The 14,397-nt window shown below is 43.5% G+C and overlaps 1 protein-coding gene across 4 annotated transcripts in view; it reads left to right on the top strand.

The window, feature by feature from the left end:
* stab2 (stabilin 2) overlaps window positions 1-14,397 on the top strand; it is a 95,135-nt gene that overhangs the window by 33,311 nt on the left and 47,427 nt on the right. For 3 of the 4 annotated variants that reach the window (XM_079494586.1, XM_079494587.1, XM_079494585.1), the window contains exons 13-30: window positions 342-485; window positions 1,656-1,718; window positions 1,995-2,111; window positions 2,314-2,367; window positions 2,972-3,052; window positions 3,151-3,303; window positions 3,983-4,042; window positions 4,205-4,309; window positions 4,823-4,909; window positions 5,877-5,988; window positions 6,605-6,785; window positions 7,451-7,541; window positions 8,531-8,689; window positions 10,084-10,179; window positions 11,496-11,588; window positions 11,948-11,995; window positions 13,617-13,750; window positions 13,967-14,069. In XM_079494586.1, the coding sequence (XP_079350712.1) occupies window positions 342-485; window positions 1,656-1,718; window positions 1,995-2,111; window positions 2,314-2,367; window positions 2,972-3,052; window positions 3,151-3,303; window positions 3,983-4,042; window positions 4,205-4,309; window positions 4,823-4,909; window positions 5,877-5,988; window positions 6,605-6,785; window positions 7,451-7,541; window positions 8,531-8,689; window positions 10,084-10,179; window positions 11,496-11,588; window positions 11,948-11,995; window positions 13,617-13,750; window positions 13,967-14,069 (1,881 nt within the window). Of the gene's footprint in view, window positions 1-83; window positions 218-341; window positions 486-1,655; window positions 1,719-1,994; window positions 2,112-2,313; window positions 2,368-2,971; window positions 3,053-3,150; window positions 3,304-3,982; window positions 4,043-4,204; window positions 4,310-4,822; window positions 4,910-5,876; window positions 5,989-6,604; window positions 6,786-7,450; window positions 7,542-8,530; window positions 8,690-10,083; window positions 10,180-11,495; window positions 11,589-11,947; window positions 11,996-13,616; window positions 13,751-13,966; window positions 14,070-14,397 lie in introns of those variants that run through there. The other variant, XM_079494588.1, reaches the window with a different exon arrangement.

Below are 14,397 nucleotides of genomic sequence, written 5' to 3'. Positions count from 1 at the left end.
AGGCCCACTGGAGCCTGGCCCAGGTGAAAGGAGTTGGCCTCATTAGGCCCACTGGCAGAGCCTGGCCCAGGTGAAAGGAGTTGGCCTCATTAGGCCCACTGGCAGAGCCTGACCAGAGCCTTTTGTGGTGGTTCTGGAGAACCGTGGGACCGACCGACTCGATACCTGGCACTGCACTCCCTGTGGGGGTGTGGAACACGTGTCGAATGTGAAGTCGGTGGGTCAAACGTTTCTCAAGTTACGTGCATCACAACCGTACACACACGCACACACGTACGCACGCAGAGACGTGGCACATTTATAGTAGGATATAAAGTGAGTGATTTAGCTCTCTTTTACAGGAGACGTCCACGAAGATTCGCATTCACGGCAGCAGGAGGAGGGGTGTGATCGCCCAGTCCGATATCATTGCGTCAAACGGGATGATCCACATCATCGGCAGGCTGATGGACAGTGTCTCACCCACGGTGGAGAGCAACAAAGAGGTACAGGAGCAAGGTTATTATTATTATCAAGGTTCACAGGGACGTGCAGAGAGTGTTAGAGAGGCAGGGGCTGAAATCCCCTAAGAGGGCACTTTTGGACAAAAATAGCAGATGTACAAGCTCACAACGCGTCGCGCTGCGACGCATTGAGAGCTTGTAGATCAGCTATTTCCGGGGCGCAACCCAGCACTCTTTAGCTAGAGGAGATGCAGTGTATGGCATGGATTTCTAAACAAATTTGTTCAACGCAAAATGCATATGTGTCCAAGTTCAGGAGACTTCGGAAAAAATGCAATTCTCCTGAATGCTGCCTTCCGGCATGGCATGGAAAGGAGTGGCATTTGCATTTCATTCACCATAGTAAATGTTGCATTCGTGGTCTGGAAAGGGCAGTTGTTTTACGGGTAGAAGGGCAGGGGCTGAAGCCCACTTTGATGTCTATGTGTGCACGTCCCTGAAGGTTCAAGGTTCACTCAACCTGTGTTTATATACTAAATGAGAAAAAGAGGTTGCACATCAGCAATGGTTTTCAGTGGAGTGCCAGACCCAAATCCAGTATACATCAAAAAACAGGTAAAAAAACGCTTACGCGTTTCGGCTATGCAGCCTTGCTCTGATGCTCTGATGAAGGCTGCATAGCCGAAACGCGTAAGCGTTCCTTTTTGGTGTGTGCCAATAAAGAAATGGAAATGTGAGTACTTTGTCCACCGCTTGTTTAATTTTTGGATGTTCTACCTTTTTGGAATTTTTTAAATTCCTGTTTTTTGATGTGTTTATATACTGTTTGCATGCTAACTTTCCAGTAAGTGAAAGACAGCGGTTTCTATTAGCTCGGATTCCCCTATTGATGATGTTACTGGTAGGCAGGTTTCTGAACTGTCCACAGCCCTCCTCTGAGACAACGAGTAGACATAAATGGTACCATATTACAATGCACATTAGTGAGGACCAATTATATGAAGATGTGAAGGTTAGGTTAAAAATGGCTGAAAATTACAAAAACTAGAATAGGCGAAAAAAGAAAGTTAGTTAACTGAAATAAAACTATAAACTAGTGTCATTAGTTTTAGTCTTTGTAAATGTTTCATACTGTACATACATGTAAGCCTGATACTGAATAAGTCAATCGTTCATGACGTAGGATTGTGTCTTGTCTTTTTTTTGTTGCAGGAAAATCTCATGAAGATTTTGTCTGACAATGGAAAGTTTTCCCAGTTCAAGATTCTTTTAGAGGTATGCAGGTTTTGTCTTTTTGTATGTTTTATTCAATTAGTATGGGCCCCGCAGTTCACTAACAGATGCTCAAATTACTCCTATCCTCGGGTCTGCTTAACCCATTATAACCGGGAAAACAATAAGCATCTGTGTGTCATTTTAGATTTATTTGGCTATTCAAAAATAGCATATACGTACTGTATAAGTACTGTAAGTGTATGGCATGCCATACGTACACTATGAAACAATTTGTATACATTTTGTATACAATACTGAAACTCCCTTGCTTTGCAGAAAGCCAACCTGGCATCAGTGATGGATCTGCCAGGTCCATACACTGTCTTCGCCCCAACTAATGACGCCTTTGAAGCTATGAAAGATGGATATATGAAGTACCTAACCTCTGCTGAGGTGAGCCGCACGCACGCACGCACGCACGCACGCACGCACGCACGCACGCACGCACGCACGCACGCACGCACGCACGCACGCACGCACGCACGCACGCCATCCTGCACGCACGCACGCACGCACGCCATCCTGCACGCACGCACGCTCGCCATCCTGCACACTCAGTTGTATTGACGTGCTCATCTCTGACACCTGACTTCAGGGCTCCAGAAAACTGGTGGAACTCCTTAGGAACCATATAGTGGCCTCCACCGCAGTGAGTATTAAAACCACCTAAACCCTCTAGCACTGTTGATTTGGACAGCCATTTAGTTTTTTTTTTTTTTACTTTTAGTCATAGTCTTTTGAATAAAAGTTTGTTTAGTTTTACTCACATTTTAGTCATCTGGAAAGTTTTAGTATAGTTTTAGTTGACTAAATATACAGTTGACATTGTAGGCAAACATTTATTTTGGCAGGTTTTAATTGATTTCACACTTGGTTGCATACTGAAAATAGCCGATCTACAAGCTCACAGCTTGTAGATTGTCTATTTTCAGAACGCAAGTGCACAACACCCGAGTGCAACCAGACATACAATTACTTGTCTTCTAGTTCTACTGGATCTCTTCTCCACTAGTTTTTATTTGTTGACAAAATTGTCAATATATTTAGTCTTAGTTTTAGACATCATAGCTTAGTTTTTTTTAGTCGACAAATATTTTTTGTCATTGTTTTAGTCATAGTTTTAGTAGCTTGTAAGCTTGTAGATAGCCTATTTTCGGTTATTTCAGTCTTCCAGAAAACAACGGCAACATTTTTCAGTCGTGAGATTTTATTTTGCTTTAATCCATGATGTATGTCCTGTTGTGTGTTTGAAGCTGGAGGTGTACAATATCGCATCGAGCCTCAGAGTCGTCACCATGGCCAACCAGGTCCTGGAGTTTAACGTGACCAAAAATGTGAGTGCACATTTCAAAACTGTTTGGAAGAAATAAAAAATACCAAAGTTGGTGGTCTTTAACATGTTCTATCCTTTACATACACACACAAAACATAGGGTCAGATTCAAGTCAACGGAATGTCCGTATTGGAAACGGACGTGGAGGCCATGAACGGACGTCTCTATTCCCTGGACGGCGTGTTGACTCCGTCCTCCATTGAGCCGGTCCTTCCGCAGAGGTGTGACGTCACAGAGAACAAAATCATCAAGGTGAGCTTTCGGCTGTCATGTTAACCCATTTTGGGCGGGAAACCCTTTTGGTGTTTTAAGCATTATGTTATACTTTAGCTATTTTTGAAAAATCGTGAAAATGTGGCGCAAATCTTTGAATTTATATTATTTCGGAGCTAACGATTTGAACTTGAATATTAGCTTCTGCAGGGGGGTCCCTGGAACAACATATTTTCAGATTTTTCACATTTCACATCATTTTTGGGGTCCTTGACATGAAATTGTTTGAGCACCACTGACATAGAAACATGTCAGAAAACTGTCATGATTTAGATGATTTTGTGTAATGGCCAGATGGGGGACACGTGAGTTTTCAGAGTATATTTTGTATGATCAATATTTCCAGTGCGTTCCGGCTTGGATCAATGAAACTAACTTTAAGTTCTTATTTATTGCTAACACTATTTTCCAATTATTTGGGGGCCCACTTGCATTACCCTCGTGGCCCCGGCTGACATGTTGGGAATCCCTGCTTCAGATATTTGATAATTTACGTCATGTATTGTACAGTACAATTATGTTACAATTATATCACAAATATGTATAAATAAGTCACAATCTTCCACATTTGAAATTCTTTCTTTCTTTCTTTCTTTCTTTCTTTCTTTCTTTCTTTCTTTCTTTCTTTTCCTTCCTTCCTTCCTTCCTTCCCTCCCAGGGTGAATGTGTAAGCTGTGCCAAGATCAAATCAACCAAATGCCCGAATGGAGTTCCCTCAGTAAGACCTCACCTCTCTCTATATGTTTCTCTTGATGTGACGAGGGCGTACACATACTGTACAGGTGTACTCCTCGTACACATACATGAACAAGCAACATGGTTTAGTATTTTCCTCAACCCATGTTTATTTCTAATAACACCACAGCTGTGTGTTTGACAGGAAGCCGTACACTTTGGCTGTGCTTACCCAATTACCCTCAGCTCAACTCCCCCCTTAACTCTGGCAGCAACCGGCTGCTCTCTCCTCTGCAACGCAACTGTCACGGTAAAAGCACAGACACACATATGCACGCACGTACGCACGCACGCACGCACGCACGCATGCACACACGATCACAACGATTAGTACTCGCATGATTTTGGAATGCCACTACACTGCTCATTCAGTTCATTTTCTCACTGTATTGTCCATCCACATTGTCTCACTGCAGTGCAAACACAAAACCAATAGAATGAATACTAGTACAACAATGAAATTATGCAATGGCAGGTTATTAACCCGTAGATAACATATTATTACAGTAGGTAAGCTACTGCATAGAGTGTCATTTAGTTTAAAATGACTGACTGATCTATCGATTGATTGAATGCTTGAATGCATGATTGATTGATTGATTGATTCGGTTGACCGATGGATCGTTTATTGAATGCTTGATTGATTGATTGATCGATGGATCGATTGAAGCACACCTGATCCATGTGTCGGTGCCGTGCAGGACATAAAGTGAGCGATCATGCCCAGTAAATGGCAGGTGTGTTTGCCTGTCTCTGTCATCAGAATGCGGTGTGCTGTGTGGGGTTCTACGGTCCAGACTGCAGCCCCTGTCCCGGAGGCTTCCAGACCCCCTGCTCCAAACACGGCCAGGTCAGACACCATGGGCCCTATTTTCACCATGCTACACCCCTTATCCCTAAATGTCTTTGCCTGTTTTTCAAAATAGTAAAAAAAGGCAAAGAAGTTTAGGGATAAGGGGAATAGCACTGGCGAAATATGGCCCCATGACTCTTGTAGATCACCTATTCCACTGAATGATATAATACAGGCGTTGGTGGAATGTAACTAGGTACATTTACTTAAGTACTGTACTTTTTTGAGGTGTTTTTTTAGGTGCTTTCTTGAGTATTTCCAATCTCAAATTATTTTACTTCTACTTTAACTCCACTACATTCATTTGAAAACTTTAGTTACTAGTTTCTTTGTAGATTTTGATTATTATTACAAAATGTACATTAACCACTCCCACCCATTTCCATTTCGGCAATGTGTCCACATTTTGCCGCGTTCCAACCCATGTGGCCTTGTAGATCTGCTATTTTCTAAAGATATTTATACATTTTGAATTTTTAAATGGGACATTCTGTAAATATGAGTACCTTTACTTTTCGTACTTTAAGTATATTTTGATGCAGATACTTTTGTACTTTAACTCGAGTACATTTTGAATACGGGTCATTGCAGTACTTTTACCTAAATAAAACATTTGAGTAGTTGTTCCACCACTCGTTAAAGGTACTGTAAGTGGTAATTTTTAGTCTCTTCCAATTGCACTTGTTTGATCTTTATCCGAGTGCGAGTTAAAAGTTTGGGTTAAAATCCTAATTGGATATCCTGACCTGAAAATGCAATTTACAGTTTGTTTACTAAAGAGCTGGAGAGACCAGGGGACTCCCATTACAGAACAAACACCGTCAATGAGTACTATCAGAATATAGAGCTGATACTTATTTTAACAAAATAATATCACTTAATACCCTATCTTTAAGTGGTTACTCAGGCGAATCGATTTAGTATATCATTCACATGTTTTTCTTTTGTGTCCGTGTCTTGTCAGTGTATGGAGGGAATCGAGGGGAACGGAACCTGCATCTGTGAGGCCAATTTCAGAGGCTCCAAATGCCACTACTGTGCCAGTCCAAACCGCTATGGACCCAACTGTGACAAGAGTATGTCTGGCACACGTCCTCAATTCTTATTTCACAATGACAAGGCAGCTTGTATATAGTCTTTTTGACTATATATAGTCTATATGACTACATATTCACCCACCACTACTGACGACCGTAAATAAGTCTTTAGTGGCGACTTTAGTGACGACCTAGTCATGATTGGCTTCCCCCTAGTGACCTTACTATAGCGACCTAGTCATTATTGGCTGCCTCCTAAGCCAATGAACGGCATAAAAACCCATGAACGCCGCAACACAGAGCGAGTGGCAACAGAAGCCAACAGAATCTAATGTTATGAGCTAACTGGAGCTAGAGGACAACATTAACAAAACACAGTGAGTGAACCAACAAATGAAAGTCGGAAATGAGCAGCTTGGAAATGAGCAGCTTGTTGCACCTGGCAGTTATGACTTAGATTCATTCTTGTTTTTACTTACAGTACCATCGACTGGTACCGTAACTGGAGTGTGAAAAAGTACACTCGTACAGAAACTTTTACTCAAGCACATTTTGAATTACAAACTTTTACTTGTATTTCCACATTGCGGTATATTATTATTTAAGTAAAACAAAAAAAGTGAGTACTTATGTGGGCTTGCTTCTCTCTCCACAGCCTGTGACTGCATCCACGGCCAGTGCGACAACCGTCCGGAGGCCAGCGGCCGCTGCAAGCCGGGCTCCTGCCTGAAGGGCTTCACAGGGCCGTACTGCGAGCGCCGCACCCAGGCCTGTGGAGCCAAGGTCCAGTACTGCCACGCCCACGCCGACTGCGACTTCAACGAGGGCGCCACCAAGTGTGTGCACTGTGCAGTCACTTCAATGGGCTTTTCACGAGCCACGTAGCATCGCTGGCTGTCCAGGGTTAATTTTGACAGCAAATGATTTTGTTTTAGTCATAGTCTTTTGAATAGAGTTTCATTTAGTTATAGTCATATTTTAGTTGTTGTTTTAGTGTTTTAGTGTTTTAGTGTTCAGTTGTTGTTTTGGTTTTAGTCACAAGTGAAAGCCCTATCAACAATACGGCAAGTCGGTTGGGACACTACTGCTGTGAACTGCATGCAGAGATGATGTGGAACATATAGCTGCGGAAAAATGCATTTTAAGCGGATTTTATAGGCGATAAATCAATTCTAGATCGGCTATTTTCAGAGCACAACCAAACATAAAATGACTTTGTCTTTTAATTCTACTGGATCTCTTCTCCACTAGTCGCTCCCTATAACATTTTAGTCTAGTTTTTACTTGTCTTAGTCTTAGTTTTAGTCATCATAGCTTTGTTTTTATTTAGTTTTTGTCAGCGAAAAAAGGTAGTTGATGAACATTTCTCGTCATAGTTTCAGTCAGCGAAATCAACAGTGATTGCGTCGACGTGAAAAGTGTGTGTAATAACTTGTTTGTTTTCACTCTGCAGTAATAGCTGTGTGTGTGTGTGTGTGTGTGTGTGTGTGTGTGTACGTAGGTGTGTCTGTAAAGATGGCTACCAGGGTGATGGCATCACGTGCGTGGAAGCGGACCCGTGTGATACACCACTAAGAACATGCAGTGTAAATGTACGTAAGTCACTTACTGTTAATTAAAGGCAGGGTAACAAAAATGGCACTACCTTCTCCCAATTTAATTGTGTAATAATTTTGAAAACATTTGCCAATGCAACTATACTCTGTATACTGTCTAGCTTGAGTGCTGTTAGAAGAAGGAGGTCCCAACTCCCGAATCACCACCCATCCACCTCGGAAAATGACGAGTCATAATAGCGTCTCACTGCGGGAATCTCTAGGCGGCCCCACATAGAAATGCATTGAAAATTGGATGTGGGAATTACGATATTACTGCAAAAGAAAGAAGAAGTCTGAACACCATTTTAAAAGCTCCCCAAAAACAAAAAGTTTTTGGAGAGCTTTCAAAACGGTGTGTGTTCTTTTTGTTCGAGCACCCGTTGAATTAGCCTGGGATGCACTTTGGAATTACGATATTAAACACTCTACTAAGGGAGTAAATACATAACTTTGTTAACTACCTTGACCAGCGATATTTAGGCTATCACACCCCTCCTATATTCAGCTATAGTGTAGATTTTTGTCCTAATACAAACATTAAATGCCCATGACAATGAATGGAGAATTTACGGCATATGTAGACGAACAAATCGACGTTACGTCATGATGATGTACGACGATACATCACAGTGAGAGCGCCCCTCACTTCACACAGGTGTGATTTTTTTATATATATAATTGACCAGACCGGTTTTGCAATATTCATAGTAGGGCTGTGCGATATGACGATATATATCGTATAGACTATCATGCAGACGTCGCTTGGCAAAAAATAACTGAAGTGGCCGTGAGTGAACTGCTTGCACGTAAATGCGCGACAATAAACAAATTAATATATATTTACATCCCATTATAATATTCAAAACCTACAGTTTGAATGCGAGTACTTCTTCCGTCACTGACTGGCATACATGTCAACAAGGGGCGGTGAAGCCCCATTTCAGTAGGTTATTGGTAACTATGTTCTGTGCTGGCCCCTGCAGGCTAAATGTATAAAGACGGGACCAGGGACATACTCATGCCAGTGTCTGGCCGGGTGGAAGGAGGACGGCGACGAGTGTCAGCCCAGCAACAACTGTGCCAGTGCAGAACGAGGCGGCTGCCACCCCAATGCCACCTGCATCTATGTAGGACCTGGCCAGGTAATGTAACGAGGCGGCTGCCACCCCAATGCCACCTGCATCTGACTATGTAGGACCTGGCCAGGTAATGTAACGAGGAGGCTGCCACCCCAATGCCACCTGCATCTATGTAGGACCTGGCCAGGTAATGTAACGAGGAGGCTGCCACCCCAATGCCACCTGCATCTATGTAGGACCTGGCCAGGTAATGTAACGAGGAGGCTGCCACCCCAATGCCACCTGCATCTATGTAGGACCTGGCCAGGTAATGTAACGAGGAGGCTGCCACCTCAATGCCACCTGCATCTATGTAGGACCTGGCCAGGTAATGTAACGAGGAGGCTGCCACCCCAATGCCACCTGGATCTATGTAGGACCTGGCCAGGTAATGTAACGAGGCGGCTGCCACCCCAATGCCACCTGGATCTATGTAGGACCTGGCCAGGTAATGTAACGAGGAGGCTGCCACCCCAATGCCACCTGGATCTATGTAGGACCTGGCCAGGTAATGTAACGAGGCGGCTGCCACCCCAATGCCACCTGCATGTACAGTATGTAGGACCTGGCCAGGTAATGTAACGAGGCGGCTGCCACCCCAATGCCACCTGCATCTGACTATGTAGGACCTGGCCAGGTAATGTAACGAGGCGGCTGCCACCCCAATGCCACCTGCATCTATGTAGGACCTGGCCAGGTAATGTAACGAGGCGGCTGCCACCCCAAATGCCACCTGCATTTACAGTATGTAGGACCCGCCAGTGCTCTGAGAAAATACGATTATTTGGGTAGTATGCACAGCAGTGATTTTGGAAATAACTTTTCCTACTTCCAGGCCGCTTCCCTACTTCTTACACAAGTGTTACCTGACTCTGTTTGACCAGAATGGAACAGAGCCTTCATTAGTATCATCGGTAACACCTGTGAAGGAAGTAGGGAAGGGGCCCGGAAGTAGGAAGAGTCATGTGTATTGTGTACCCCATTAAGATGAAAAGAAAGGTGGAATTAAGCCATTTCAGCCGACAGCATGCAGTAGTAGTGTTGCTGAAAACCGTGAAGCCGATGCTCAAACTTATATTTAAGTGATATTACTCGAGATACCTGAATGGAAACAAGCCTAGTTTTATCTACCATCAGTATTATAATGACTCAAATATTAAATAATCTGCATATCAGCACCCCCACCACCTCAGGACATTGTAGTATTGCAGCTAAAACTGCTTTCAAAGTCCAGAAAGAATTGACAAGGTCAGTGGTTATATCAGAGTGGTGATTGAGGCTCAAACCATTAGAAATAAGTTTGAGGGACATATACAATATGATATTAAATATTAAAAACAGTTTTAAAATGCACGTTATTTCTGCTTTAAAAGGAGTCATTGTGTTTTTTTTGTTTGTTTGTTTTTTTAAACCAACAGAGTGACTGCATGTGTAAGGCCGGCTACCGAGGCAACGGAAGGGACTGTGAAGCCCTCAATCGCTGTGTGACTCCGAGTGGAGGCTGCCATTACCTGGTGGGTACTAGCAGTATGTCATGTCCCCGACTCCCAACCGCTTCCCACCATTAGCTGGTGGGTACTAGCAGTATGTCATGTCCCCGACTCCCAACCGCTTCCCACCATTACCTGGTGGGTACTAGCAGTATGTCATGTCCCCGACTCCCAACCGCTTCCCACCATTAGCTGGTGGGTACTAGCAGTATGTCATGTCCCCGACTCCCAACCGCTTCCCACCATTACCTGGTGGGTACTAGCAGTATGTCATGTCCCCAACTCCCAACCGCTTCCCACCATTACCTGGTGGGTACTAGCAGTATGTCATGTCCCCGACTCCCAACCGCTTCCCACCATTACCTGGTGGGTAGCAGCATAGACATAAAAAGGTAGACGCCTCTTCCGGCTCTTGGGCGCGTATCAAAATTGAAGGCACAATTATCCGGAGATTCCTTGCGAAGCATGAGCGGAAGCTTGTCAAGCTTCCACGTGCGTAAGCACCCGTAAGAACGCTCTAATTCAGGGGCCCGCCTGCAGTTCCAGCTTTCACCACTACGTCTCGCAGCTTCAGCATTGGCAAGCCTTTCTGGGGGCTTGGCAGCGACGCAGCGACTTCCTGCCTTCATTGGACACATGTCGCTCCAATGAACTGCAACGGCCAATGAGGCCTATTATTTTTTTAATATCTATGGGTGTCCCAATGACCAATCACTACCCTCCATTACCTGGTGGGTAGCTTGGGTAGCAGTATAAGCCTATATATTTTAATGAACCTGCATCATGGAGCAAGACTATTCACTCTGCTTGGTAGTTGAGTCGACCCTAGGCTGTAGTACAACCTTTTTGAGTTGTTCTAACACTGACATAATTTTCAATTTGGACATAATTATCAGATCACCAAATCCCAGTTGTGGAAAAAGTACTCAAATTCTTTACTTAAGTAAAAGTATCATTACTGCAATATAGAAATACTCTGTTACAAGCAAAAGTCCAGAATTCAAAATGTACTAGAATTATAAAATATTGGCATCAAAATGTACATAAAGTACCAAAAGTAAAAGTACTCATTATACAGAATGTCCCATTTCAAGTTTTCAAATGTATTTATAAAAATGATTTGAAAATAGCAGATCTACAAGCTCACAATACATCACATTGCAACACATTGTGAGCGTGTAGATCGGCTAATTTAACTAGTAACTGAGTAGAAGTAAAAGTATTATGAATTGGACGTACAAATACCTCACAATTGTACAACAGTACTTAAGTAAATTTACTTAGTTACTTTCCACCACTGATCAGATCACCAAATCCCAAATTGTGCCCGGTTTCTGCAGGCCAGCTGCAGAATGCTCTCCGGCCAGTGGAAGTGTGTGTGTGAGGAAGGGTACGCCGGGGATGGTGAGATGTGCTATGGCACTGTGGAACAGGTTGGTAATATTTGTCTTGACCCATTAAGACGCGACATTTCCAAGATTTTTTTCCAAAATAGCAGCTATAGGAGCTTGTAGATCTGCTATTTTTTCAACAGCTAAAGTTTACAATGATGGTTAAAGTGGTTAAAAGCTAAGGTGACACAGATGCGTTCTAGGTCTTAATGGATTTATAAGCACTTTACACGCGACAGTGTCGCACAAGAATAGCAAATATACATATTCACCACGTGTTTAGTTGTTTTTCACCTATAATGACATGCCCAAAATAGTGACTCCAGAGTTAGAAATGGTTAACAATGGTTAGACATGGTCAAAAGGAAAAAAAACTAACAAACCACTCACTGTTGTTGCAGGAGCTGGTAGTGCTCCCTCAAGCCACAGAGTTCATCAAATGGGTCACTGTGAGTATATCATGAGTTTCTACAAAGGGTGGAGTTTCTGTTTTATTATTATTATTGTTGTTGTTGTTATTATTTTAATAACTAGAGCGTTGCTCGTTGGGCACTGGCCTACATGGAACGATGCAAGTTGGAAATACATGCCCCACCCAGTTATAGATATAGGGGTGATGTCAGACAGGTCAGAACAACATTGGGATGTCAGAACAGGCCAGCTCCATATATGGAATGATGTCAGAACATCAGTGTGATGTCAGAACAGGCCAGCTCCATATATGGAATGATGTCAGAACAGGCCAGCTCCATATATGGAATGATGTCAGAACAGGCCAGCTCCATATATGGAATGATGTCGGAACAGGCCAGCTCCATATATGGAATGATGTCAGAACAGGCCAGCTCCATATATGGAATGATATCAGAACAGGCCAGCTCCATATATGGAATGATATCAGGACAGGCCAGCTCCATATATGGAATGATGTCAGAACATCAGTGTGATGTCAGAACAGGCCAGCTCCATATATGGAATGATGTCAGAACAGGCCAGCTCCATATATGGAATGATGTCAGAACAGGCCAGCTCCATATATATGGAGATCCAGGGGTGATGTCAGAACATCAGTGTGATGTCAGAACAGGCCAGCTCCATATATATGGAGATCCAGGGGTGATGTCAGAACATCAGTGTGATGTCAGAGCAGGCCAGCTCCATATATGGAGATCTAGGGGTGATCTGCCGTGGGTCTGACGGACTCGACACCGGGCACTGCGCTCCCTGTGGTGGTGTGGAACGCGTGTGTCAAATTTGAAGTCGGTGGAGCGAACGGGAGACGTGAAGCAGACGAAGGAAAACGATGTGTGTTCTTTCACCCGGAAAATACATTTTTGTGGCCGCGATCGTTGGTTCTTTGGTTATGGGCCGTTGAATAAAGCTTGTTTTGCCCAAAAAATGCAATCTGGGAAAATAATCAGAGATAAATGCAATTTGACTTGCCATGGGTTTTTTTTTGCAGAATTGCCTCTGTCGTCCAGTTTCCCCAGCAGACCCCAGCAGGCCTCATAGCATAGAGCGTAGTCCATAAGCATATCGCTTCTTACACTATGTTTTTTCATCAATCTGAACAGACGTGCTATGATTGGCCAGTACAGTCACTTTGATTGGCAGTTCACCCCAAAACATTTTGGGGTGAACTGGGTTTACGAGACTGGTGGCAAATTTTTTGGGCATGCCTGACACAGAACTCCATATATTGGAATAAAGGGACACAGACAGATGGGTGGAACAGGTACTCTGCCACGGGTACAACGGGTATTGCATAGCCGGGTGGGGAATGGATCTCCAACTTCCATTGTTACCGACTCGGTGCTCTACAGCCGGGAACCAATTCTGCAAAATAAACCCCATGACAAGTCATTTGGGATCAATATAAGTAGGAAAATGAGCCTATATATGTTATTTAGTCTGGAGTTGTCCTTTTAAGTGGTAATGGTGGGCTGCGAACGCTTTCAAGATTTATGGATCAAGTGGATCCGGCAAGGTTTGGAAACTACTGGCCGCCGCCGCCTAATAGAAGAGATGTCTCTGTCTCTAATAGAAGGTTGTCTGTGTGTCGTCCTCCAGAGCACCGGACTGTCCCAGTCTCTGTCGGAACAGAACATCACCCTCCTGGTGCCGTCCTCTGAAGCAATAGCAAAGATATCCAGGGATGACCGTGACTTCTGGATGGCCAAGGGCAACCTTCCCAGCATCGTCCGGTAAGAACCTAATGTGGTTGATATTGTCAGCTCTGCCAACAATATTTCATTAGTTTAAACTCTTAAGAACAAATGGAACCAAATGGACCAAGGGCAACTCTCAATGAACAAGAACAGACTACAGTATATTCAGAATAATTTGGTTCCGGGCAGCAACAACGAGTCTGGCCTATTTCTAACGACTCTCATGATACTGTATTCTGACTCTCCTGACAGAAATCACATGATCATGGGAAACTACCCGCTGTCTGCTCTGCGCAACATTTCCTCTGTGCCGTCCCTGCTCAAGACAACACTCGTTGTTTCAACCTCTGCCGAGGTGAGTCCACACAGGTGAGGTCCCAGGGACATTCAAGGTGCAGAAGTAGCTCACGTTTACCTTTTTGCCTTCTTTTAATTTAGACCTTAACCCATTCATTTCTAAGTTAAACTAAGTGTTTTAGTTCTACTGGATCTCTTCTCCACTAGTCCCTCTCCCTAGCATTTTAGTCTAGTTAATATTATAGACTTTTATTAGTATATTTTGTCTTAGTTTTAGTCAACGTAGCTTAGTTTTTATTCCGTTTTTATTTAGTCTTCCTCAGTGAAAAAAAGGTAGTCGACGAAATCAACACTGAGCCCAAGCAGTGGTGTTTTCTCCTTCCCGG

Source organism: Electrona antarctica, assembly GCF_951216825.1.
Source record: "Electrona antarctica genome assembly, chromosome: 23".
Classification (NCBI taxonomy): Eukaryota; Metazoa; Chordata; class Actinopteri; order Myctophiformes; family Myctophidae; genus Electrona; species Electrona antarctica.
Note: the sequence above shows the minus strand (reverse complement) of the source record. Positions and strands in the feature narration are given on the sequence as shown.